We start from the raw sequence: 27,652 nt of genomic DNA, 5'->3' as shown, positions 1-27,652 counted from the left end.
ATCTACAATTGTCTAAAACTAACTCCTTATAAAACCCTTTTTCTAAAATCAGCACAATTTCAATATGTCATTAAAGTAATTGTTAAGGTAAGACAGACATTTAGTTCATTTCAATCTTTATTTGGCACTTAGGAATAGTTATATCACACATAAATTTATTTTATCACACAGTTTGGATCTGTACTTGTAAAAAATAGATAGAATCGTCTTGACATTTCTTTTCCAATTCTTCGTGTTGTCTCTAGAACACCAGCACCTCTTCTGACCTGAAAGAAATAAATAGCATTGAACATAGATAAATGTAACGGACAAAAAAAAATGTAAAAGAAATACTTATACATGAATTACCCACCTAGCAAACTTGACATTGCAATGAGTCAGCAAGATCAGCCATAAAACCTAGTATTTACTGCAAAATACATATTAGTTAGCAATTTAATTATTTGATACAGCATTCCACTGAAAGTTAAAAGTGAAACTCAGATTTACTATTACAAGCTGTGTGCTTAACCTTTTCTGAGGCATACATATATTTTTAATGCACACAGCATAGAAACAGAATTCTATAGTTACTTCTCTACTTAAAGCCTAATATACACAGTATGATTTGTCTATATGAATTTATCTTGAATGATTATTGTCATATACAATAACCCAGTACATATACTCCCATTGCTGTCTGTAATATTTTTGTTGTTGTGAAATATATGTGAAATCAAGCACTCATTTTTGTTTGCTTACTCCAAATGTTTACCTTAAGTCTTAGGAAAAAGGGCTCTAAATCACTGGTACAAAAATAAGCATTTATACATGGTCCGATTTGCAGGGTTGCCTACCCTTATGATTTTGTTGTAAAGCTTATGATTTGGTAAATTTTCTGATTTTTGGGGTTTTTCAATTCTGTTCCATCCATTATATGACTCCTTGTACCAATTGTCATTTCCAGTTTGAAGGCATCAAACAAAAACTATGTCCAACAGAGTTGTGAAGAAAATAATGACGCTCTTGCCAAGGTAAAGCATAAAAAAAAACATGATAAAAAATTCATTTCTATTCATTTTATTGATATTCATCCACAATATTGGCAATTTCTGTCCATAAGACATCAGCTTTTTTGCATAAAAAATATTTTTTTTTTTTAAATCTCAAATTGCTTTTCAGGGGGGTACACCTTACTATTTTCATAAGAAAGGGGTAGGCAAGTCTAGATTTGTTGACGAAGATAAATCACATACATCAAATATGACAAATCCTATCATGTGTACCGAGCCTATGTATGCACTCTATCAGTAGGAACTGCTTACTCACCACAATATCATCCAACAGTTTAATTCCTTCCTCTTGTGAAGAACATTTAGAATAGGCCTGAAAAGTGATCAATATAAAAACAATTCAATTGGATAGCTATCTTAAGCAGTTGAAAAAAAAATATGGAATTATTGGAACATTAAGTGATGCCCCAAACAACCAATTGTGAAAAGGGATGGCAAAATGTTCAAAATGACCGAAAATTGAACTTAACTTGTATTTTATTGTACTAAACTATGCAAAGTTTCAAAAAAATAATCTAAAATCCCTTGTAAATTATCGGGAGATGGACATGCAATTTTTCCCAAAGTATCACATATAACCTGGCCAATTTGTGTAGCAGGGTAAAAATAGTTACACTATATTATCTTTTAAATAGCTGCTTCACTGGTATAACGATATAAATTAGCCAATAAGTGTTAGTTATGGCAATACTGTGCCTATATGTACTTCTGTTTCACTAGAAATGGTCATTAACAATGTTTTCATGTAAATCACTCCAAATAAATTTTTTGCAGTGTATTATATGTAAATTTTACTAATGTTCTTTTGAAGATTTTTCACTTTTTTTTGCAGAGGATAGATAAGCACAAAAAAAGTACATGCAAAATTGGTTTTCGACATGAAAACCACAAAAAAAAAAATTGATACTGTGAAAGGGGTACCAATTTTCATGGTTTTTATGTGTAAGCAAAACCATGAAATTTTGTTCCAAAGAAAAGGCAATTCCCATTGGTGTGTATACTGAAAACCTAAAAACCATGAATGTAAGAACTTGTGTTTCCTACCTAATCAACAAAATGTGTTGTCCACGAATTAAAATACTTTCATTGTAATCCTTTACTTGACAAAATCTGGGAAAATTACAACTGATAGAATACCTTCATAAGAAGCTGAGGTGAAGGGTACTCTGCTATAATTGCCTCTGCTATATCAGGACTGACACTTTTAAACTGAAGAAGCTGCTGTTTCCATACCTTGAGAAGACCATTGCCCGATCTATCTACCTTGACTCCAGTGCTGCCATCTTCATGAAATGAAAATACAGAATTCAATCGGTCTTTCCTGAAGAAAAAGTAGGACATTAAATAAAACTTTAAATTATACCTAACCACAGTATGGGAAAAGAAACCGAAATACATAAAAAAATAAATGTAATGGAGAAACTCATGTCAAGGTATCTTGCAGTTTATCATCATATTTTTGACACATAAGCATTTTGCCTTACAGTTCATAATGGACACAACTGGTTTTGACACAATACTTCACAAAATATTTTTGCCTAAATTTGACTGAAAAGCACAGTAGGAATTTTCATGATGAATCCAATAAAAAAAACAATTCAAAATAAACCAAAAATAAAAAAAAGTTGGGTTTTTTTATAGTGAGCCCCTTAGGCACAAGAAACAATGTGTTAAAATTTCAAAAAGATCTGACAAGTTTTACTCAAGTTATCCGGAAAAAAAAACCAAACTTAACTGATGCTGACAGGGTAATACCATTATACAACCAAAAAAAACCTGTTTGACCTTTTAAATGTGCCTTAAAATCGACATATATTGTCAGCCTCCTTGGTTTGGTTTAGCAAAATCAGTCATTATATGGTTTTTAAGTGATTTACTATACAGCAGTGCCTTTACTAACTTTTTGGAAAGACAAAAGAATACACAATATGGTTGATTGTTATTTTTTGGTGGTTTTTTTTAATAGCTGAACATACAATTCAAACATCACATGAAGTAAATGGGTAAATGTCAGTTTCCTGTTGCTACTAATAAATATACAAACTTGGCTGGTTTTTCAGCAACAGCTTTTGTGTAGGTCTTCATCAAGTCAGTAATGTCTTCTACGGCATCTAATATTTGTACCACACAATCTGTTTGTAGCTGAACTACACTGCAAGCCTGAAAACAATTATTGTTTTATATATCAAAGTAAGATATTTGAAAAAAAAACAAAAAAAAAAACAGAACAGTGTTCCTTAACTCACTCACTACAAGTAATAATTTTTACAATTGTTGATTTTCTAACTTGTCAGAGATATGCATATTTCAAACATATAGTAAAATTTTTATCTAAATCCCTGCAACACTTACAAGATGGGATAGCCAGATGGATGCATGGAAGGATGCCCTGCATTTCTAAGTTCCTATGACAGGGAAAATTTTTGGTTACAAAAAAAAATATGGTGCCAAAGTGACAACTTACAACCCTGAATTTTGATCCCTGGTGAATCAATCTACAGCAAATTTGAAATAAAATCACTTGTGTTGCTCCCCCTTGTTTGAGGTCAAGTCAGGGATCAACTTGAATACACTCAAGATTCTCTTGGACTTATTACCAAATTCATTTAACAGGACCTCAAGTGATGCCTAACTTTCCTAGAAATTATCATTAAAACATATTAAGCAGTTAAGAAGACGTGCAAATTTAAGGTTTTAACATTTGAAACCTTTAACCTTGAAATCTCACTTTTCAGGGGTTTGACGGGTTTTCTTCCTTCATGCACATCTACATATGATGCTTAACTCTCTGATTAAATTTAATCAGAATCTGTTAAGTGTATTAAGACTTAAGAGTTACACTTACAAAGTGTCAACATGTAAAACCCCTTGTTCTTTTATCACTTCTTTTTGCATGTATCATACAATTGCTATCTTCCTTACTGCACATATGATGCATAACCTTTCTATAAACTTAATCAAACCTTATTGAGTGGTTTAGTAGAAATTGATCTTACATAGTAAGTGGACATAAACAAATGAACAGTCAGGCAGGGTGATTCTTAGACATTCCCAATCTTAGTTTGCAGGAAAAAATAACTGATTTCAAAGTTGTTCTCTCTGTGATACACCATCTCATCTCATTTGTAAAAATTTAGATTTTACAGAATTTTTCTAGACAATGAAAGTTTAATTGGTGAATAAAGTAAATACTCTCTCTTAGAAGTTTCATACAAATAAACATGCTGCTAAATATAGAAAAACAACTGCATTAAAAAATCTTACATCCTCCACATCTATACGAGAAACAACAGCATTGCTTTTGTTTTTCCTTTTTTTGGATGTCTCAGGGCTCTGACCTAGTACTGCTTCTCTGTGCTGCCTAGATTGAGCATTTTTTAGTTCTCTGAAAAATCAAAGGATATGACTCTTGAAATTAAATGAGAAATTAAAATCTTCATTCTGTGACAGTTCTTCAGAGAACATACATAAAGTACATATATTAGCTTGAATATTGAAAACCAAACAAGAGGCTCCCAGGAGTCTGAATCGCTCATCTTGTTAAAGTTTTGCCTTTTAGAAGCAATAACTCTAACAAAGAGTTGTCACGACATTTTTGACTCCATTTGATTCATTGGACACATTTGTAAGCCTTATGATAAAGGATCATTTCTGCAATTGAAAGCTATTGGCTAAACCTAACAGATTCGGAGATGTATGCACAAATCTGTTGTCTGACCCCATTGTTCTATTTTTAGAAACGGCAGCCATGCTTAGTAATAAGTAATAACATCAAAATCAGCAAAAAATGTCCAAATAGGGCAATAACTCCAACATGGGTCAACAAATTTTCACCAAAATTTGACCAGATAGATCTCTTCATGCTAAATAATTTTACCCAGTCAAATTTTGGTTAAACCTAACCGTTTTGGAGATATATGTAAAAATCTCCTGTCTGACCCCTACATTCTATTTTTAGTAACAGCGGCCATGCTTTATAACAGACCAAAAATCCAAAAGTAGTTTCTGAGAAGCAGATTTTTAAAAAATAATAGCATTAAAAACAGCAAAAAACCTCCAAAGAGGGCAATAACTCCAACATGGGTCCACAGATTTTCACCAAATTTTGACCACAGATAGATCTCATCATGCTGAACACTTTAACCCTATGTCAGAATTTGGCTATGTTCTATTTTTAGTAACGGTGGCCATGTCTTTTGAGGGATAAAAAATTCCCAAATCAGTTCTATGCACGATACCCAAAAGAACATTCATACCAAGTTTGATTCCAATTGGTCAAGTAGTTTCAGAGGAGAAGAGTTTTGAAAGAAATACCACTCAAAATAGCAAAAATGTCGAAAAAGGACAATAACTCCAATATGGCTTAATAGATTAAAATGAAAATTTGCCCGCAGATAGATCTCATCATGCTGAACACTTTTACCCCCGTCTCAGAATTTGGCTAAACCAAATGGTTTTGGAGATATATGTGAAAAAATACTGTCTGACCCCTATGTTCTATTTTTAGTAACGGTGGCCATGTTTTTCGATGGATCAAAAATCCCCACATCAGTTCTATGCAGGATACCCCAAGAAACATTCATACTGAGTTTGATTCCAATTGGTTAAGTAGTTTCAGTGGAGAAGAGTTTTGAAAAATTGTTAATGACAACGACGGACGACGGATGCCAAGTGATGGCAATAGCTCCCGTGGCCTTCAGCCTGGTGAGCTAAAAAATGGTTTCAAACAAATGTCAAGATTTTCATTTCAATTTTGGATTCATCATTTTGAACAACCTTTTAAAGACATTGAAAACTGGTGCGACATCAAATATATAACCTTTTGTAGTATCAAACAGTACTTAAACCGGCTCTAAATGTCAATGAAAGTTAGTCATATATTCATCCTACTTTTATCTAGTGGCAGTTGCTCTTATGATATCAAAATCTCAATCAACGTACTCATATCATACACTGAATCAATTTATATTGATAGTTTGAATTTCTTAAGCCTCAAATAATCGTCTAATGATATCAAATAGAGAACATTAACCTTAATGATGGTCATATTTTTCCCATAGTTTGATAAATAACAGGAATAATTGATGACAAACTACAAAGATGTACACTTTGTAATTGCCCCAGTCGATATGTTAAAAGCGTCTCACGACTGAAACTACGATATTGATTAGTACCTATACTAGAGTTATATTTGTATTATCATTGGATTTCAGTTTTCAAGTTAGGCCATAAAAAAATAGCCTAGGTTCTCAGGCACCGCTGCATCCTTAAAAAGCCTGCTGCGTCGACAATTTTTCTGATGTTCAAAATTAGGAATTTTTTATGTATCCATTCCATCAAAGTTCAGAAATTGGTTGCATCTGATCCAGATCCATTCCTTTATTACCCACTCCTATTCATGGGCATGCCAGTAATTGATAGAAAGGTAATTTACACCTACTGCGCTACATAAGCAAATAAGCAAATTACATTGGGTGATTCTAGACCTAAGAAAATGGCACTAATTTCGTGCCAAATTGTTTTTTTTTCAATCATCACCGGATGAAAAAGTGGCTTGAGAACCTAGGACATTTTTTTATGGCCTTAATTATCTTTTTATAACAAATGTCATTTTTAAATTATCCAAAAAAATGTAATAATACAGGTTTGACAATATATATACTGGTAGTAAAATATATCTATATATATACTTAAACCCTAAATTGAATTTGAAACCTCACTAGACAATTATAGTACCAGTCCAAATAAAATTCAGACACTGTCAATGGTAGAGGTGATTTATGGCATGGAAAAAATACTGAAATATATTGTTCTACAAGTCATATGTTTGTGTTACGATAGTGCCTTTAGATTTGCACTTTTTCAATTTAAATTCAATCAAATCAAACAAAACCAAGAAGGACAACTCTTGAAATTTCAATTTTCATGTTCAATCCATACAATTTTTAAGTGCAACAACCAAATGAAAAACTTAGAATTGGGGTGAAGAAAAACCCACAGAACAAACTTTTTGGTCTACATATATTTTCATGAGAAAATAGTCCTTTCTGTATTGAGATCTGTACTTTTGATACACCACATATTAACCTGCCACTAAAATCAACCAAATCAAACCAATTTCAAAAAAAGGTGACTCTTGCAAAGTGCTAATATATACTTGTTATTGATCAGTAACTGTTTCTGAATAAGGAACAAAAGTGAGTTTGGTGGGTATTTGACATGAATGAATCACCTCAAATCTGATTCGTATACTGATACTTCAGTATATATTACAAGTTAAATGAATTTTTTAACCTGTATGGACCAAGCACCCTATTAAAACTTCACAAATCTTACAGTTTGAAAGGAAATGAATCAAGATATTCATTGTATTTTGAAAGTCATACCTAAAATACTTCTCCAGCCCAATAACCACAGGTGTAAACTTTATACCAGGCTGTCTTCTTTGTACCATTTGTATGTACTGCAACAGAGTTGTCTGCCCTTCTAAACAATCCTAATATTCAAATATAATCATAAATTTTTAAAAATGTTTGTTTTAATTTCTCACAAGTTTGACTGTAGTAATTGCTTTTGTGGAATAGAAAGATGACAGGATTCATGAACAGCTGTGCTTGAGCACTTATTCCCCCTTTTTTTGAGGTTTTAAGTCCCACAGAAAAGAAAAATACAGTGAAAAAAAATATAGCAATAATATATAATAGTATCTCCAAATATATATTAAAAAAAAAAACAAAAACCCTCAAACTTTTCTGAGAGATTGTATGTGTTGATTGACTGATGAATGTAAGACAGGTAAATAAAAATGGGCTCATGAAAACAGCAAAACTTGAAGATGTTATTTATCTAGACATTGAAAAATAATATAGAAATTCGCTATTTAAACAACAAAAACTGCTCAAACCTTTCAGAGTTATTCAAAACTTATGGCAGCATTGCTAGTTTAGAAAAAAGAGTTTCCCAAAAATATTATGAAACCAAAATCAAATGAAACTGTTCGTCAATATCCTTTAGTAAATGACATGTTTAAAGCCTGAATTTCATTATACATTACGTTTCTAAGGCAAATAAATAGATGCTGCTGTGCCAGAATTCCATAAATGTCATTATCTTGATACCATTCTTACCTTTTTAGAGTTTTCTACCATCAGTATAAAATCTGATACAGGAAGTACAATGACAGCTTCATCTTCTATAATTTCTTTCTTTATACTTTCTACCTACAAAGGTAAAAGGTATGTAATCAACAGATAAACATCAAAACAGCAGTAATTACATGTATTAATTGTTGTCTACTGTACAACAGTTCTTTGGGTAGTATATAACTACCACTTAGTAGTATATATCGCCTAAATATAGCTGAAATATTGCTGCTCGGGCGTTAAACCCCAAAAATCAATCAACCATTTATATGGAGTGACACAATTTCTTATATCGTTGGTTCAATGACGTCAAGATTGTCTCCCTTTGACAGCAAAATAACAAACTTTGCAAACTATATTTATCTACTACTAATGTGTTCATAGCTTTATAAATGGTAGTAATCAAGATATATTTAATTAGGCCTGTTTCCACTAACCCTACTGGTCCTTATTTTTGTGCCTACCCTAAAGTTTCTTGGCAATTTTTTGACAAGCACTATCAGTCTAAATGTGCCTCCAATACAAACCAGTAAATCAAAGTGCTGATAGCACCTGCAGTTTTTGATTCTTATGAAAACTGTAGCATGAACAAAATTTCATAGATTATATGATCTTAAATAAAATTGTGATCATACATTGCATTTTAAATACTGTTAAGAACTGTCCTTTCCTTTTTTAATATGTATAAACTGAAAGTCAATCTATACTACTGATATTTACAAATTTAGTTCAAATTCACCTTTTCCCTAATTTTAAATCTATCAGAAAGTTAATGTGCATTTACATTCAAAAGCTATATTAACAGAGTATTTATCCTATGTAACAATTATACTTGAATAAAACTAATATTTAAGAAAATAATTTCCTTAACACAACTAGACACTTTTATCAATTTGAATTTCCCCGCCAATTTTACTTGGTTGAAATCAAAGCTCTTTACTTCCTGTTTATAAATGGTAAAATATTAATGATAGGATGGATAATATCATAAATATGACTCACAAGTGTGATAAAATGAAGATATTTAACACAGTTCATCCTTCCAGACACATTACTGCAAGAAATAAATTCCCTAAATGTAAATTTATTACTAAATATCTTTCAAGGCCAAAAAGGAGTCCCTCAAAACTTGATTTGATATGAAGACTAGATCTGAATATTATCTGCATAAATAATATAATATTACTGTGCTGATAAATTGCAAGAAACATATTTACTTGTTATAATAGAGGTATTAAATGATATAAAAGGAATTACATTTAGACTATACTTTTATGTAGTGTTCAGAAATAATAGGGATGTTCCAGTGATGGACCGGTGACGTAAGGTATTTAGATCCTTAAGAATTAAAAAACCAAAAAACTTTTGGAAAAATAAAAGATTTGCCTATCTGCCAAAACCTAGTTTTTAAGAGCATGTATATTTTTTCTTAACCTTAATGGCAAAGGACTTTTGTGACTTTTTTTTCACAAATGAGACTAAGTGTTAGTACATAAAGTAATTGTCTGCTCAAGTCTAGTAGTGCTACCAAGAAGGCCAACACATGATTAGGTATAAAATTTTTCTGATTCTACATTTTAAAGTTGGGAGTATAAGCAATGTCTTTTAATTCTTTTGATCATTAATTTCAGTCCTTTACACATTTCATAAATTTTATGCTTTGTGGGACATCTTTTCTGAGCAAACATGACAATTATTACCAATGCTTCTCTTCTTAATGTGAATACGAAGTATGCAAAGTTGACATTACATTACAGGAAACATTATATTTCAGGTTACCAGTCAGACACACTCAGATTACCTGCTTTGTACCAGTCAGACACACTCAGATTACCTGCTTTGTACCAGTCAGACACAGTCTGATTACCTGCTTTGTACCAGTCAGACACACTCAGTCTGATTTTTAATATGCTTAAAACAGAGCAGCAACAACCTGTAGATAGGCTTACATGCCAATTCACCTACACACATAACTCTCAACTTGATTGTAATTTTTTTTACACTTTCTTGCACAGTGGATTCCACATAATTGAATGCCAGTTAATTTTATACAAAGTCAATATACAATATCACTTCCTACCTTATATATACATAAAAAATTCCTTTTTCTTGCATAAAAAAAGGCAAAAATTAGAAAATTCCTTGTATGTTTTTTTTTTTACTTTTGGAAGGAATCTCATAATACAACACTAGTTCATGTGGCAGAATATATAAACAGAAATATGTACCCTTCAGATGGGAATTTCTGTTAATGGTATACTGCCATTAAAGGATTTAGGCCATGCAATTGACAGGAATCCTCTGTTGTAACTATTTAGAAAATCCTTATATTTATACATATACTTCCAGGAGTACTTATCAAGCTCTAACATTCTGGACTTAATTTAGACTAGGTTTAAAAAAATATATGTGTTTCTGGTAACCCAACTGACCCTGCCTAGTTTGTGCCCCCCCCCACCCTAACTTGTTTATGGCGTCAGCAAAAAAAAATCCAGAATTTCGGCGTTTTCCGTCGCCAATTTGTATTTTATTGTATCTAAATTGCTCTCCGGTGTGGAGACCCATTATCACAGTAAGAACACTATGGTGAAGGCCAGTGCAAGTTCAGTATTTGCAATCAAAATTTCGAAATGTCAGCACTTCGAGGCTAAAAACCTAGGAGCATTGATGGACTTTGATGGAAGTTTTTGAGAAAGAACACAGAGTCTTCAAAGACAATATAAATAAAAATTGAATGCATTTTGAAAGGTGCCAGTGGAGAAGTTTACCAAAAACAAAAAACAAAAACAGAAAAAAACCTACCCACCTACCCTAATTTTGAAAAAGGTGTTACCGGAAACACAACTTTTTTTTTATAGGCCTTATTTTTACAAGATGCTAAGAAATGCCCACAATAACTCAGGACCGGAAAACATACCTCAAAACCTGTCTCAACCCAGTCAGTGACTGTTCTTTTCCAGGATATTGTAAAAGGTAGTCCCAGTTCTTCAGTAACACAAGGTACTTTTAATTCTTCTGCTGCTTTAAAAATTGCCGCTCCTAATCCACAATCATTTATAATGTGTGGATCCATTACAATCTTCATAAACTACAAAAAATAATATTTTTTACTCTAAACAAATGCCAAACATACATTTTTTCTTTTTACTGATAGAATACAAATAAATCAAAGTGAGTTTCACTTAAGACATCAATTTTTGCAGAGTCTTGTAGATAATTCTTAAAATGATATTAATTCGGGTTGTCGAATCAGAACTGGTTAACCGGTAGATTTTGTTAACAAGGCAATGCTATTTGGATTGATACATAAAATATGCATACTAGTTGACTAAACTGCGCGTGCGTGCATGTGTGTGTCTGTCGGACAAGCATAGGTACATTAACATTAACAAATGAAAAGAAAATGTGAATACAAATGTATACATGTCAGTCTTATTCATCAGTTTTAGTATCAGAAATATATATTTTTTTCTTAATTTCATAACACAAAACATAAACATTTTGGCGGGACAGAAGTTCCTGTAATGCTCAAATACTGATGGACAGACGATAGAATGGGGTATTTTGCAAAGTTTTCATTCCATCATTAAAGCGGGGATTTATCATGTGGTATTCGGTATTCAGTACTTCCGACTGTTAACCGGTTTCATCCCTATTAATTTGTAATGGATCAGTTGCTCATCTTTCCCCTTATGTTTTGGGAATTATTTAATTTTTTACTTTTTCATAAATAAATATGTGATGCTACCTTTCAGTCATATTAAACACAAGATTTTAGATAATTAGTAATATGCTTCAATGTTTATTTACCAGCAGATTAAAAAAACAACATCTAAACTTGAGTTTATGAAGTTCTGAATCCATGGACTTAATCAGAAATCCTTCAAATGGAAACTCAACATTTTGTTGTCAGTTTGCAGAGTTTTGAATTTTTCAATTTCAATAGATTGTCTAATACATAAGTATCCACCGAAATTTTATACTGACTAGACTGAATCACACAAACCATGAAAATTGACAACTTACAAATTGCACTATAGTATTTCATTGCTAGAAGATTCCTATTAATACAGTCATCTATACCGTATGGTGGGTTATTATGTCAGGTGTGAAATTTGGCAATTTTGAGGCAAAAGACGTATATATAAAAAATTTGCAGCTTTAATTTTGGCAGATGCTACATTTTGTAAGTGGTGCACTGAGTACTGAAGCCCAGAGTAAATATTTTGTGGAATTTACTTTCTCATTTTTAGACAGACAACTAAAATACCCATTAATTAGTACCCTGCAAAAATTACTGGCTATTCAAGTTACAACATATTATCTACACAAACCTCTAAAGATTGCCCCCATGCTCCCATTTGTTTCTTTCTCTCTCCTTCTAACTTCCGTATCTGCATGTTTTTCTTCTTTTCCAGTTGAAGCGTCTCCCGATCTTGTTTTCTCTTTTCACTCAATTCTTTCTTCAACTGCATGTAAAAATAAACATTGATATTAAAACATACACAATTAACTTGTCAATCATGGACTCCAATTAGTCATGGGGCATTCACATTGTGAAACAGTCATTCTTAAAAAAAGAAATGTTTGAAAATGAACTTTCAACAATAATTCATATCATTGTGCAGCACTGAAATATTTTCTAAACATACTAAAGAAGACAACCAAAAGTAAGCATAAAATAAATTCCTATACGCAACTAGTGCAAATATACCAAATCAAATAAATGGTATCAACAATAACAAAACGGCATACTTAAACCAAAGTTTCAGCTTTACTAAAAATAAAATTGTTAGTACATGAATATTGTTCAGAGTACACAAGAGTAGTATCAAATATCGTAAGAGCTTGCAAGACTAACATGTATACAACAAGCGATAATATTCCCCAATTTTCATGCAATAACCCTATAGAATACAGAGAAATATGATATATGTATTTAGCAAAATACATTGTAGGTTTTATTATGTATGGCCATTCGTGAAAAATTGTCATTTTTTTAACTGTTTTTCTACTCATGACTTCAGAGATTCATTTTACCTGTGCTTCTTTTCTCTTTTCTTCAATTTCTTCTGGTGTTCGTTTTCTTTTTATAGCCTTCTCTGACTTCTCTGTTTTTGAATAAGAACGAGACACAGAACTCATTGATCCTTGTGAGTGACCACTTGAAGAGGCAAGGCTACTAATGGAATAACCACTTTTTGAAGCAAGGCTATTCTTATAGTCATAACTAACAGTTTCATGATCAATAAAAGATGCTTTATCTTGCTGTGGCCTGTTGTCATTGCTTGCTGTGAAGCATTTACTTGTAGTTATTAGACAATTTTCTGATTCTATTTCCATACAATCGTCAGAATCAATATGAAATGTTGATGCCTTAATTCCACACTTGTTGTCAGGCTTTATAAGCTCCTTACAGGAACTAGTCATTCCACATGATGAAGACTTACCTAATAATCTGTCTTTCAAAGATAAAGGTTCAATTATATCAATATCATTTTCAGAACCAGAACTATCAGACAGAAAGTCATTGTTGCTGTAAGGAATTTTCCTTGTGATTAGTGACTTATTTGTTTTGTTTGAAGAAACAGAATCTAAATTTGTGTTCGCCTGCATGATTTTCTTGGAGTTCTTTAATCTAGCTGCAAGTGACAACTTAGGAAGATCATCATCAGATTCTTCTTCTAATCCTTGATCTATCTGCAAAATACACTCTAGGTTAATTACATTTAAAAAATTTTTTTACATATTATCATTCAGCTAAATGCCAGTTATTGATTTACTTAAAGTTAAGAACAAACAAGAACACACCTGAGAAATTGAGGGCATTTAGAACTCGGTTGAAAGTATGTAAACTGTTGTAGGATGAATTTTTGTAAAAACGTTAATGACTGGAGAATTCAAGAAAGGTATCAAACATACCTTCAACTGATGTCAATATAATGACAGTCAATAACGTTGTGAATTTTTAACAAGCAGACCTAGGTTTTTGATACAAACCTCATTAATATGCAATTAATTCTCATTCTAAACTCTGTAGTGTTTTGGCTATCATAAAAATGACAACTACATTATCTGACATTTTTTGCAGTTTAGATAAGAGGCAATAACTAGGACAGATCATGGTAATATGTTTTACAGATTTTTTAAGGAAACAAAATAATTTTTTTTTCTCAGAAATTTGGGGGTAAAAAAAAGGCAGATGCACAACAGTTTCACAAACATGGGCAGAGCTCATGAAATAAATAATTATGTGATATACATGTATGCAAACAAGATATGGAATTTACAAAAGAATTTCATGCTCTATACCAGTATAGTATTGTATAAGTACAAATGTATCTTAACAATTTTTAACTTGATGAAATCTATGTATATTTTGGCTTCAACACTTATGATCAAATGATCCCTGTTTTTTTTCCCTTAACTTACCTTTAAAATTCTTAATTAGTCTTTTCATCTTAATTTGGGGGTATCATGAGTTTGCACAGTAAAGAGGGGAATATGCTACATTTTCTGTTTTCTTTAAACTAACAGTAGAGTAAATTTTTTCAAGAAAATGTTACTCGCAGTAGTTCTTATTGTGCATGCTCCATAAAAGTAAGATGAAAATGCTTGTTTTTTTAATTTTTTTATTGGTACTTATTCTGAATTGATTTTTACTTTTAAAATTAGTAACATGCAAGGCAAGTATTAATTTTTGTAAATGTATGACTTCCTAGAGAGTAAAACATCATTTGTACAATGTAACAGTTCTTGGGACCTGTAGAAATTGCATGCTACCATTTAACATTCATACCAAGTTCGGTTCTAATTGGTCAAGAAGTGACAGAGGAGAAAATTTTACAAAGAAAATAACATTAAAAATAGCAAGAAAAATTCAAAAAGGGCAATAACTCCAACATGGCCAAACAGATTAAAATAAAAATTTGACTGCTGATAGATCTCATTATGCTGAACACTTTTACCTGGTGTAAGAATTTGACTAAACCTAACAATTTTGGAGATATACGTGAAAAACTGTCTGACCCTTATGTTCTATTTTTAGTAATGGCGGCCATGTTTTTAGAAGGATCAAAAATCCCCACCACAGTTTAAAGCAGGATACCCAAAGGAACATTCATACTAAGTTTGGTTCCTATTGGTCAAGTAGTATAAGAGGAGAAATTTTTTGAAAGAAAAAATATTTAAAATAGCAAAAAACGTCAGAAAAGGGAAATAACACCAACATGGCTTAGGTCTCACTGACCACTTCTAACGTTTCCATTACTTTACATGTTAAATAAGTAATTTTCAAAGTCTCACTGTGAATTCCCAGGACAAATGACATCTTCAAGCTGCATACCGTTGAGAAGCTTGGAAAATAAGGCTTCCAAAATCATCATGCTAATGGTATGATGATAGTAGAAATTCTTCACAAAATTTACTTGAATAAATAATTCTGAAAATCCACATTTTTACCTGTTCTGCTAACTGACAGCATGGAGGCAAATTACTCACACATGTAAACAATATTCATACACTTTTGTAGTTAATTACATGCATGATTTTAAAGTACACATTCTCAGCTTTATTTTGACTACTTTTAATCATAATACACACAAATAATGCACTTACAATGCATATGTCTATGTTCAGTGTGTTTTTGGTACTACATAGGGGGGTGGCCATTTGACCCGGAAGTGGTTAGTGAGACCTTAACAGATTAAAATGAAAATTTGACCACAGATAGATCTCATCATCCTGAACACTTTCATCCAGTCAGAATTTGTTTAAACCTCATGGTTTTGGAGATATATGCAAAAACCTACTGTCTGACCCCTATGTTCTCTTAAGTAATGGCAGCCATGTTTTTCAACAGATCAAAAATCTCCACATCAGTTCTATGCAGGATACCCCAAGAAACATTCATACCAAGTTTGGTCATAGGAGTTAACCCTCCTGTTTTTTGCAGGAGTCTCCCGTAATTTTACCTTTTGACCCTGCGGAAGGCATTGATCTCCTGGTTTCAAGAATTCCTCCTGTAAAAACCTCCCACAATTAAATTCATTAAATTTATCCTCAATTTTTGTTTGTCATTTTTGTGTATGTCAACAACAATGTGGGTTGAGAGAGCTCTTTATCGTCAAAATGCTTGGAACAGCTGATCAACGTAAGAGTCTCCCTAGAATTATCTTGGTTCATATCGACAAATAGCATGATTTACAATTTCAAATGGATAGCCATGTCAAGATTTTACGAACTTTGTGGCCGAACACAACTTGCCGTTCCTTGTGACTAATCATTTTATCTACTTTGTGAGAAAAAACATTCCCTTACAATAAAATAGCAGTGAAATTTTAATGTAAAAGGAATAAATGCACCCATATTATAAAGCAGGTTATTGTACCAAGTTTTGAGGCTACAAACATACAGTGATTGAAAACTGTAAACGAAAACCATTCTGTATTTTATGTGATGAAAGCAATGGTAGGGGTGCCTAAAAGTTCTTTGCTATTCTTGTTTGCATTTCTAAAGGTGGAAGCAGGTCCATCAAAACCAGATTCATTGACATGCTAGTGGTGAACATTGGAAAAGGGCAAAATCTATTTTATGCCATACAAAGCATCACTTCTGTGAATACATGTATAATTCATTTTGTTGATTCATTTGTATGTATCAATTAATTATTGTTTTGAAAAAAATGTTTTAATTCTTCTATTTCATTTAATTTATAACATAACAAAATAAGTTGATAATGTCGTCATGCAAAATCTCACGCAATTTTATGATGGATTGCAGGAGACCTCCCACAACTAGGTTTGACAAGGTTAACAGGTATGAGTATGGTTCCAATTTGTCAAGTAGTGACAGAGGAGAAGAGTTTTGAAAAATTGTTAATGAAGGACGACGATGATGACGGATGCCAAGTGATGGCAATAGTTCACCTCCAGCCAGATGCGCTAAAAACAGTATCTTAGAAATATGGGAGAGTGGGTGAGCATGCACGGGAAAATGGGTCTGTTGCCAGAAAATGGTCATTTTTCACCGAATGTGGTGCTCACCAAGGGTAAGACAGTGTCAAAAGTGCAATTTTTCCAATGCTTGTTCCCTCTGACGGTAATTTAAGCCAAAAATTGTTCATTACAGTCATAAGTGGAAGGTCAGGGGTCCCCAGATGAGTCACTCATGAGAAAAAATGAGGATTTTTTGCAATTTTTGGCTTCAAATTGGCCTAAATCTGAAAGTGGTTAGTATATGGGGTTGACATCATGGGAGTGGTGAGAGACATCATTGTTCTATAGAAACCAAGTGATATGAAGCACTATGGATCCATTCTGCTGGTGTCAGAGGCCGAGAATTGAGCCCTACCCCTCAAAAACTAACAATTTTTCACGGCCTTCTGAACTCATGACCTCTTGTTCAGCTGTCAAGTCCCTATTTTTGCTAAAACTCTATATAATACTGCCATATTTTAAAGCACATCCACACTGCTTACATATGAAATCAAATTGTGGTTTCAAAAGCCAAAAATAAAATTGCCAGAACCCAAAAATTGGAAAACAGCCCATGACCGGAATAATACAGTTCCTGCATGGTAAGGGTTAAGAAAGTGATTGGCTGTTCATAAAATAGTGGTAGATCCAATCCAGATTCATTTTCTAATTGGCAGTCATCATTGATAACCCAGATCAGTTCATCAGGGATTATTTACCAGTCATTAAACATTCCTCTACCTGTTTAGACAGCAATTAACACCTCTTGCAGCCCTCAATTTCATCTAGTGAAATGGTCGCATTGGTAACTTAAGTAACGTTTTTGTGACTGAAAACAATATTAGTCGCCAATTGGCGACTTGAAATAATATTGACTGGCGACCGAAAAATCCGGAAAAAAATCATGTCTGAGCCGGTATTTTTCATATGTTACTCAATTGTCACCAGTACGTTTGAAAGTAACGAGATTTTGAAAACGATTTCAAGCATGTCATTGATGTTTCTAATTCCCCGTAATGGTGGAGAAAGTAAAACAAACACTTTTGACAAGTTTTTAACGAACAAGGACTCCAGACAACATGAAAAACTAAAACCAAAAACACACTAAAAACTGAAAAAGTGAATGACCCGGACAAAATGAAAATACATGGTATTACTTGATCTTGTGACAACATTTTTTCTGGCAACCTACTTTTTTTGGCTGGTGACCTAAAATTTGTGTTGGCCACTAAAATTTCAAGGTTGGTGGCCAAAAGACCACCCAGTTTCAAAAGGTACTTTGAGGGCTGTCTTGTCAAATTTATGATGCTTATCACAGAAATGTGATTGAAACACAAATTATGGGGTTTCAATTAGGATTTTTTCGTCAAGGTAATATTGACAAAATCGGGTTTTGGGACCAATTTAATTGAACTGAAAAATAATGTTAGCAGGACAAATGGTCAAAATCATGAAAAATAGGCTTAAATAGTGTCAGTTGGCAGGTATGCTAGGTCGACTTTTTGTCTTGCTAGACAATATATGTATCCACACCTATTTCATGTATTTAATGCACTTTATGTCTTTCTATGTGGATATCAAATTGAATTATACAGGAAAAGTACAATTTAATAGCAATAATTCAAAATTAAGGCAAATTGTCAGTAGAAACAAAAATTAACGAAAATGATGGCTACAGCAGCTTTAACCTGCCTTTACTCTTTAGAATGACCATAAAGGCAAGTTCCTCAGTTATCACCTAACATTAGTACTAGGATTAGTATTAGTAATATAAAGTCCCTGATCAAATAAACTAAATACGTAACCGTCTAAAATTCTGTTAATTGTGGCTTTCACATCGCCTGTTATTGAGAGATCATGTCTTATATAATGTTCATCTGTCCCAGGACACAGTAGAGAAACTTGAGCAACATCTTCATCAGACACTGATTCTGTCATTTTCGAAGCAAATTTTCCCGCCAAAATTTTCCTTGGGTAAAACCCGAGAGTATCGAAAAAATCCAAGATGTCAGCCCCCATCAGCAAATGTCCTTTTCGGATAATTAATCATTTAAAAGGTAAAAAAAAACATTTCAAGTCGTATATTTTTGAAAGAAACTGTAATTTTTATAAATGAAATTTAATTGGATCAACATATTTTTTTAAATACAATTTAATCTGTCAATCTACTCATCGGTTCAGCAGATACAACAAACATGTAATGTACATATGTAATAGTACTAATACACACGTAACACAGTGATAAGAAACTTTTCATAAATTAGCCAGTCTATCGATAAAATTATCACGCAGTGGAGAACAAGACTCTCCGACTTTTAACTTAATGTATGCTTTTCCCTCTATATATTGGGATCCCACTGTATCGCAGTATGGCTATACTTATAGATAGAATGTGAAACGATTTTCAGAATTTGTTGTGCTCGACCTAGGGATTAAGTGTAGGTAACTTGCTTTCAACACTTCTTTCCTTTGTTTTAGTAAAAAGAAAATGTGGTATGACTATGAAGCTAAGAGAATTGAAGGTTTTATTTCAATACTTTTTTAGTTATCATTTAAAGTCAAGTTGTTATTGTTGATTTCAATGTAAGTGAGTATGAGATCTTGTTTTCTGCAGGTTGTTATAATGAGATTTCAGTTAGTTGCAAACCTCTTGTATATTTAATAATCCCTTTTGGGATTCGGTGGTGGTCAAAACAAAAAATATCTCCAGCGCCGAATTCCAAAAAGGTTTACTATGTTTACATTTGTACATGTATGTGTATGCTTTAAGGTTGAAAATCATACATTGATATTCCCTTCATCACTCAGATGTTTCCACTCTCTATACCAAACTGAATATATTATTCAAATTTCCATAATTGCATAAACATGCATTACTATTAATGAGTTACTGTTAGAAATTAAAGATATATTATTTTCAGTAATTGAATGGAGATCTTGCATAAATTTTCTACATGCAGGACAGTGTAAGATAAAGTACTCTTTCAGTCATGAAGGCTTGGCAGCCCAGTTATTCATTATGTTTTATATACAAGGCTAGTCAATCAAATTCAAATTCAAAAGCCAAAATACTAAATTGAACCTACATGTATTAGTTGTTGTGTTTTTGTAAAATATCAGGCAGTTTAAGAACTCTTGTTTGTCTTTTCAATCTGCTTTCCTATTCATTTTCACGCTGGAAAAGTTGTTCAGTTATATGGAGGTCAACTAGGGTCAACATGTGTAAGATTGGGAGATGATGATAACTTGAGTCAAAGGGAATGGATCTCTTTGAAATTGTACCACAAGATACCACAAGCTCTATTGAGCAGTAGTAATTTGTTTCATTTTACTTAATGCTGCAGACAGGTCTATCAAAATTCTCAGACATTATCCAATTTAGACATTGTTTTACAACTGGATAACTTCACATAAAATCATTCACTTTTTCCTATTCTTGTATTTTCTGACGATACCCGTACTTGATGCAGCGTCTAGAGTGAATTTTGAACATCAGATGCTGTTTCAGGGTTTGAAGATGCCATATCTTAAGGGAAGGTTTAGATTGATTTTAGTAGTTGTGACTGGAACTCATTTAGGATTAGGGGCCAGAAAGGGTCCACTTTGATTCTGGTCAAATTCTTATCCTGTGTGAAAAGTTGTTTAATTGCAATCAAAATTCAAAGCTGTATCAAGTTTGCTTGATGATTGCCTATACTTGCCCAAACTGTTCAGGATTTGGACTTCTGTGGTTGTATCAATATGTGCATGGCAAGCATTTTATCATGCTTTGCTATAACCCAGTGGGAACTGTTATTACTAGGTTTAATTGCAAACCGTCTTTTTGATAAAAAAAAACAATTTTTAATGCAGTCGGTATTGAGTTCACTTAGTCATCACATGACTCCCATGATGCTTAACTATGGCAACGAAACCAAAGAATCTTACAACCTCCTATTTCATTGGTCAAAAGCGGTGACAGTCGTGAAATTCAAGGCTCCAGTGGGAGCATTTGTGTAAAAAATATTTCAGTCAACAACAGTTTTTGACTTACATATATACCGGTATACATTGTATAAGCAAAACTTGGTCTCATGTTGTCTGCAACTCCTCCACAACAATTTGCAGGATTAGTATGAAACTTAATGTGGTGTCAAATCACCATATTTGGATGTGCATATTTTATGTTTAAAGTAAATTTGCAGTCAAATTCTGTCATTGTGTGACAATATAAAAATAGTATTGATTGTGGTTTGGAGTTAGATGTTTTAGAAATAGCAGCAGAAGTGTGTGTCAAAATTGTTTAGTCTATTTACCGTAATAATTGTGTCCAGTATGAATCATGTGTCCACATTGGTCCTCAAATGTACAGGGTTCAACAGACTGCAGGGGGTATTAGTCATGTTAGGGGCAATGTCTAGTTGCCACTGACTGTAGGCATATTCACGGATATTAAATACTATATAGTTTAATAGTTTTTCTTTAGTTTGACTTCTAAACCTTGTATTCATTTATTCCTTCCTTTGATTTTATCTACTTCTTCATCTCTTAATATCACAAATATACCAGTCCTGTTATGTCCATAGAATACTATATAGCTGGTAATTTTCGCGAATGCTTAATTTCACACTTTGCTGTATGAATAGGGGTGTTCGATTTTCAGTCTTTTATTTTTTGCATCTTAGGATTTACAGACTAAAATTATAAGACACAATATTATTTTGCGGTATCCTGTGTGAGCCTAAACAACATATTGTAACTGAGATGTAGCTAACAAAATTAATTTGTGATGTAAAGTACTTGGACCTAAATTTGGCATGCTTTTATTTTTGCTATTCCCCAAAACTCACAAATATAGCTTAAATTTGAACCTCAGAGGAGTTTCCCACTATTCACATTCTGTCTGGTTGAAGTTCATTGTTTATGTCAGCAACTTATTCTTCAGAGCTCACCATAGTGTTTATTTTCTCATTTAGCATCAAAATAAGACTAAGAAAGAATATATATGTGTGTTTAAGGTTACATTGGATGAAAAATGATAGGTCTTTATTTAAAAAAAAAAATTATAGACACTTATGTGAGAACTTCTTGACTTTAATAGTGCTCAACTGAAATAAGTTAAGCTGCATTTCATAAATAAATAACAACAAGATGTGCTAGAGTTGGTAGTGTAAACAGACAAGTTAATCTTCCTTTGCCAAAACAATGTTTTTTGTATTAGTTTTCATTTTATTTCATTTTCATCATATCTGTTACCACAAGTATTTTTGTTTTAAAGTTTTTACAGTATCATGAAATTATGGAGAAGTCTGAATTTGTAACATTGAAATTGTAGAGGTTGTAATGTACCTCTGGTCCATGCTCCCAGTGTTTAGTGGAGTCTGAGTTGTTCATTCCCTTTTGTTACTTGGTACGTATTATTTTGCTTATTTTATGTCTTTGTTGTGTGTGTGTGTTTTCCCTGTCTGGTCTTTTTCCCTGTATTGATTTGATTTCTGCTAGAATCTTAGTTCCCTTGGAAACTCTCTCTTACCCTAGTTTTAAAAAAAAATGAAAAAAAACCTTAGTGTTCTTTAAGAATAAAAATGTCTTGGTGGAGACCCGAGTTCATAATTATATCGTTATTTTACCCCTTTCTATTTCCCATAGTGAAACAAGTGATAAATATGAATCTCCATGAAGAAATTCCTATCTATATATGATATAGTATAATACTTATGTACTTAACAAAATGTTGAGTCACAATTTTATATTTGGATATCTATATGTGCAACAGGTAGTTTTAATAAAAATGCATGTAACAGGCTGATCTGTCTGAAGTTTTTTTCCCGTGCAACATGATGTCTTAATCAAGTCTTAACTAAGTCCCGTGTCAAGGGATGGTTTTGATTATTGTTTTAGTCCAACAGGAAGTTTTGTATGTCACAAGCTGATCTGTCTGAAGTCCAACAGGAAGTTTTATATGTCACAAGCTGATCTGTCTGAAGTCCAACAGGAAGTTTTGTATGTCACAAGCTGATCTGTCTGAAGTCCAACAGGAAGTTTTATATGTCACAAGCTGATCTGTGGACATTTTGAGAAACTGACCACAGATTCTTACATGGACATGATCTTAATTTATTTTAATTAATACATGTATTATCCTCTACATGTATGTAACTAGTTTGCTGCTCTACATTTATTAAAATATAAATATTGCAGTTAGTTAATATCAGTTTTGTATTTTATAGGACAACTACTAAACCAGCGTCAAAGTCCACAGATTTTTCAAGTTTGTCACTTCTTGTCTCGTGGTACAAAGCTCCCTCCATGGAAGAAAGGGCCCGAAACAGACAAGCCAGGATATGAAAAACCTGCTCATGGTAATAATGTAAAGAGGCTTGATGGTGACTTTGTTCACAAGGGAGAAATTTTAGCCACGCAATCATCACTGAAATATTATCCTGGTGAAAATGTAAGTTACTTATTTATTTATTTTTCATTAATGTTTTATAGAAACATGAAAACCAACAGCCAAATAAATAAGGAAACAAAAGTGGAAATAACATAAAAGATATTTGCATATTGCAAGATGTAGTAAGTTGGGGATGGAAGTTTCAGGCAAAACAGACAACATAAGAAATTAATGGATACCCTAAGAACAATTCTTTCTGTTAAAGGTTTTGGAGAAATGAGACTTGTAGTCATATCCAAACAGAAATTACTAGGGCACTGTTTAGCTTTCAACATAGAGTGCAACTCACATAAAAAAAAAACCTGAGTAAATAGCACAGGGTGGAGTGCAGTAAAAGCTATGAGAGAACACTAAAAAAATAGCTGGCTACAAAACCAGTGATAATTTTAACTGATGTATTATTGTCATATGACCCTTTGTATTTATTATTCTCCATATTAAATCGTGTACACAGTGGCAGACTCAAGGGGGAGTTCTGGGATCGGAATAAATCCCTTTCCTAAATCTCTGGATCTATGCATATGTAATTGATACTTAACTTTTATTAGCTAATCTCCAAATTCTTATAAAATGAAATTATATTTTTTATTTGCTTTTCTCAAAAGAAATGTTGACATGGTCATTCATTCAAGATTTGTTATATTTTTACAGGTAGATCTAGAAAGAACCAACCGATTGGTAGCTATGTGTGATGGTGTTGTCATGATAACAACCGAGACATTGAATCCGTATCCAGACAGCCCATTGTATGGACCTGTATCACAAGGAATAGAGATCAAAAAGAAATTTTTTCACATCAGACCTATACCATTACATGGCAAATTTAGATTGATAAATGAGATATAGTAAAGATTTGTGTTTTAATGATTGCATTTTAAAAGTTCAGTCTTTGTACTGATGTATTTTTGTTTGTACAATTTATGATTTCAACATGAAGAGATATATCAATACACGATCTTTTAATATTCATCATCTAAGGTCCTATAAGAAAGATGTATAGCTTTTTGCATTGCAACAAATGGTTATCAGATTTCTCCTGTCGAGATACAGTAGTTAAGTGATATAATTTTCAGCTCAGGCATTATCCAAACATATCATTACTATATGATTTGTATTCACATGTTTTTCATATATAGATTATTAATTAGTTAAGTATTAAACATATGTTTTTCAGGTAGATCCTTAACATATGAAAAACATAAGCTGCAATAACTTCTGTTTATATGAATCAGTCTGTTGTGTAACTCCACAGCTTTTTTATAAGACTGGAAATTTTTGCAGTTGTATAATGGCATGGCGCTGTCCTCTTTGTCTTCTGAAGACGCTTGGTTTTTATGTCATATAACAAGAATAGGTATTGTGAATATGTCAACAAGACATATAGAAAGGTTGAGTATCATATGTAGATGTGCACGAAGGAATATAAATACTGGTGGTGGACTCCCAAGGGAGATAATCCAAATTAAAGAACCTTAGTGAGGGCATTCATATTCCCCACGCATCCCCATGTTTAATACTCAAGTAAATTTGTTTGTAAGAGAAACATGTAGAAGTTTGAAACTCCAGACTGATTTCTTTAAGTTTTAATAAATCCAAAGTAAATATCGTAGCGGAAAAACATACATTTTACCTGTAACTTATCATGGTGAACTTATATACCAAAAATCATGTCATAACCTGCAAGCGTTAAGTAAAAAGTCCAGAAAACTGTTATTTCTGTGAATTTTGCCAAGTTCAAGGCCCGTAATTTTGGTAAAAATCATCAGAAAGGAACGAAAGTTAAAATTGACCTGTAACTTATCATGGTAAACTTATATACCAAAATCATGTCAATATCTGCAAGCATTTAGAAAAAAAGTCTGGTAAACTGTTATTTCTGTGAATTTTGCTGAGTTCAAGGCCCCTAATTTCGGTATAAATCATTGGAGCAGAATGAAAGTTAAAATTGACCTGTAATTTATCATGGTGAACTTATAACCAAAAACCATGTCAATATCTGCAAGCGTTTCAAAATAAGTTCAGAAAACTGAAGATAGACTGACAGATGGACGGGTCAAAAACATTACACCCTCCACAACTTTGTTGTGTGGGGTATAATTAAGGGTTTTACATGTTAAAAACTTGTAAGTGCTACTGCTCCTTCACCACTCAAGGGATTTTTATGTAATTTTATAGGAAGGTTTTGCATAATATGTAGATTTGTATGAAGGAAAACAATTACTGTCAGAGAACTCCATAGCAAGATATTCCATATTAATGGCTTTACATGCTGAAACCTTGTAAGCGCAACTCCCCCTAAACCGCTCAAGGAATTTCGATGAAATTTTTTAAGAAGGTGGGCTATCGTATGTTGATATGCATAAAGGAATATAATTACTATTGGACGATTTGCTTGTTTACTTTTGTTACTTTGTGCGTATTATTTTAGTTGCTTTGTGTTATGTTTGTCTGTTTTCCATGTCTGGTCTTTGTCTCTGGATTGCATTCTTTTGATTTCCGCTAGAATCTTGGTTGCCTTGAGTACTCTTCCAAAGGGAGATAAATCAAAGTTTTACATTTGAGTGGGTAATCTCTGTGAGCTGGCTCACAGTATATCTAGTTTTAATTGATTAAGTGTGCACAGATTAACTTGAATTCATTTACCCAGTTGGTCATTTAAAGTGATTATGAAAATCAATATATTCCAATGAATTTAGTTTGTTGCTTGTGAGCTCACATCTAGTTTTCTGTATTACAAAGTCATGTATAATCAGAAATCTCTCTTAGACTTGAGGTTTTGACAAAGAAATTAGAATTTATGGCTGTTTAAGAGTTGCTTGTGGGAGGGTTCATCTAACTGTCATATGTCAAGTTTAGGTTTGCTTATTTTTTTGACAGGTACATCATGAGACTTGGTTTGCATAATGAACATTATAATTTTCAGTGAAACCTGCCTAAACCAAGCCCTGTCATCAACATTCAATATGATATGAAATTCATTGTGATGAATAAGGTTGGATAAATGTTCATGGTTTTGAAAAGAATATTGTAAATGTATCAGTTTTGGTGGTTGTTAATCTTTGCAGATTCTGTCAAGTGAGCATATTTGCAGTTATCTATATTTGCATTTTCGAAAAAAGATTAACATGATGTAGTGTAATAAGTCAATTTTGCAGGTACTATTTTTAGCACTTTCCTGTCGGCGCAAGTTGCAAAATTGATATGTAAACAAAAATAGCATGTGATTCACTCTATGTTCTACTACACGTACATGAGATATCAATTGTATGATACATTTAATGCTTTATTTTGAAAAATGCACACTGCAACATAACAATGCCAACAGAATAATTCAAAATGACTAGAATTCTACTAACAATAATATCAATGTATTGCGGAACAATTAATGCTGGAATTATTGTTTTAACAGATTCTAATGATCATTTTGATTGTCATGGAATATACCTGTATAGACACAAAAAATACGACACCAATCACATAGAGACCTCAAAACAACCTTTGAACTCAAATGTTGTTAAAAAAACGTAATTAAAAATAAACAAAAAATTGTAAATAGTTAACAATTAATATGAGATAAATAATCTTATAAAATTAACTTTTCATTTCTGACACACAATTCTTAATTCTTTGTTGACAAATTATTTGTTCAAAAACATTGAGTATTGAAATAAATACTAACTGCTATCATATATTCTAATTTCTAAGGCTGGATTTTTTATCTCCAGTTTGCCTAGCAAGAAAGCTAAGATAAATTCAGTATGATATATTAAACAAAGCCTCCATGCTTTTTTTTATTGCCACTAAGGGTTTTAAAGGTTTGATTTACAAGCAAACATATTACATGGCTATTAAAGTCTGGTATTAATAAAAAGTAAGAAAATATTACAATTTAACATGACAATATTGTCAGTCCCTAGTCTACTGACATTTGTTAATCTAAAAATTAAAAAATTCTATCACAGTCTAAAGAATGAACTAAAGTGAACACGAAATTGTTAATAGAAGATAAAACATGTTAATATGGTTACCTTTTTACTAATTTTAAGGCCA

The 27,652-nt window shown here is 32.5% G+C and overlaps 2 protein-coding genes across 6 annotated transcripts; one reads left to right on the top strand and one right to left on the bottom strand.

The window, feature by feature from the left end:
• Positions 1 to 105: 105 nt before the first annotated feature.
• Positions 106 to 19,121, bottom strand: LOC148619521 (structure-specific endonuclease subunit EME1-like). 4 transcript variants are annotated; one of them, XM_088579483.1, is made up of 11 exons: positions 18,970 to 19,121; positions 13,235 to 13,894; positions 12,529 to 12,663; positions 11,112 to 11,282; positions 8,180 to 8,272; positions 7,439 to 7,548; positions 4,317 to 4,437; positions 3,097 to 3,212; positions 2,190 to 2,373; positions 1,309 to 1,365; positions 106 to 266 (listed from the first exon to the last, which is right to left on the bottom strand). In XM_088579483.1, exons 1-11 carry the CDS (start codon positions 19,105 to 19,107, stop codon positions 156 to 158), a joined length of 1,896 nt encoding a protein of 631 aa, XP_088435609.1. In that variant the 5' UTR covers positions 19,108 to 19,121; the 3' UTR covers positions 106 to 155. The 4 variants fall into 4 exon arrangements, 3 of the variants coding, with proteins under 3 accessions (XP_088435609.1, XP_088435611.1, XP_088435612.1); XM_088579485.1 differs by having other exon boundaries at positions 13,235 to 13,890; positions 18,975 to 19,121; XM_088579486.1 differs by having other exon boundaries at positions 18,975 to 19,103.
• A 34-nt stretch (positions 19,122 to 19,155) lies between these two features.
• LOC148619520 (uncharacterized) lies at positions 19,156 to 24,452 on the top strand. Of its 2 annotated transcripts, none has more exons than XM_088579489.1 (3): positions 19,156 to 19,226; positions 23,379 to 23,602; positions 24,254 to 24,452. In XM_088579489.1, the coding sequence occupies exons 1-3, from the start codon at positions 19,175 to 19,177 to the stop codon at positions 24,446 to 24,448; spliced, it is 471 nt and encodes a 156-aa protein (XP_088435615.1). In that variant the 5' UTR covers positions 19,156 to 19,174; the 3' UTR covers positions 24,449 to 24,452. The 2 variants fall into 2 exon arrangements, with proteins under 2 accessions (XP_088435615.1, XP_088435616.1); XM_088579490.1 differs by lacking the exon at positions 19,156 to 19,226 and adding an exon at positions 19,652 to 19,691.
• Positions 24,453 to 27,652: the final 3,200 nt, after the last annotated feature.

This window comes from Perna viridis, chromosome 4 (genome assembly GCF_037379345.1).
Source record: "Perna viridis isolate PV_CMFRI_1.1 ecotype Kerala chromosome 4, ASM3737934v1, whole genome shotgun sequence".
In the NCBI taxonomy this organism is placed as follows: domain Eukaryota; kingdom Metazoa; phylum Mollusca; class Bivalvia; order Mytilida; family Mytilidae; genus Perna; species Perna viridis.
This window is presented reverse-complemented; position numbering and strand designations above follow the sequence as displayed.

Coding starts and splice junctions, on each gene's coding strand:
- LOC148619521 (XM_088579483.1), bottom strand. CDS start 19,107: ATGACAGAATCAGTGTCTGATGAAGATGTTGCTCAAGTTTCTCTACTG. Junction 12,664..13,234: donor AAAAGAGAAAAGAAGCACAG/GTAAAATGAATC, acceptor TTTTACATGCAG/TTGAAGAAAGAATTGAGTGA. Junction 11,283..12,528: donor CATGGGGGCAATCTTTAGAG/GTTTGTGTAGAT, acceptor TATTTTTTGTAG/TTTATGAAGATTGTAATGGA.
- LOC148619520 (XM_088579489.1), top strand. CDS start 19,175: ATGTCAGCCCCCATCAGCAAATGTCCTTTTCGGATAATTAATCATTTA. Junction 19,227..23,378: donor GATAATTAATCATTTAAAAG/GTAAAAAAAAAC, acceptor TGTATTTTATAG/GACAACTACTAAACCAGCGT. Junction 23,603..24,253: donor AATATTATCCTGGTGAAAAT/GTAAGTTACTTA, acceptor ATATTTTTACAG/GTAGATCTAGAAAGAACCAA.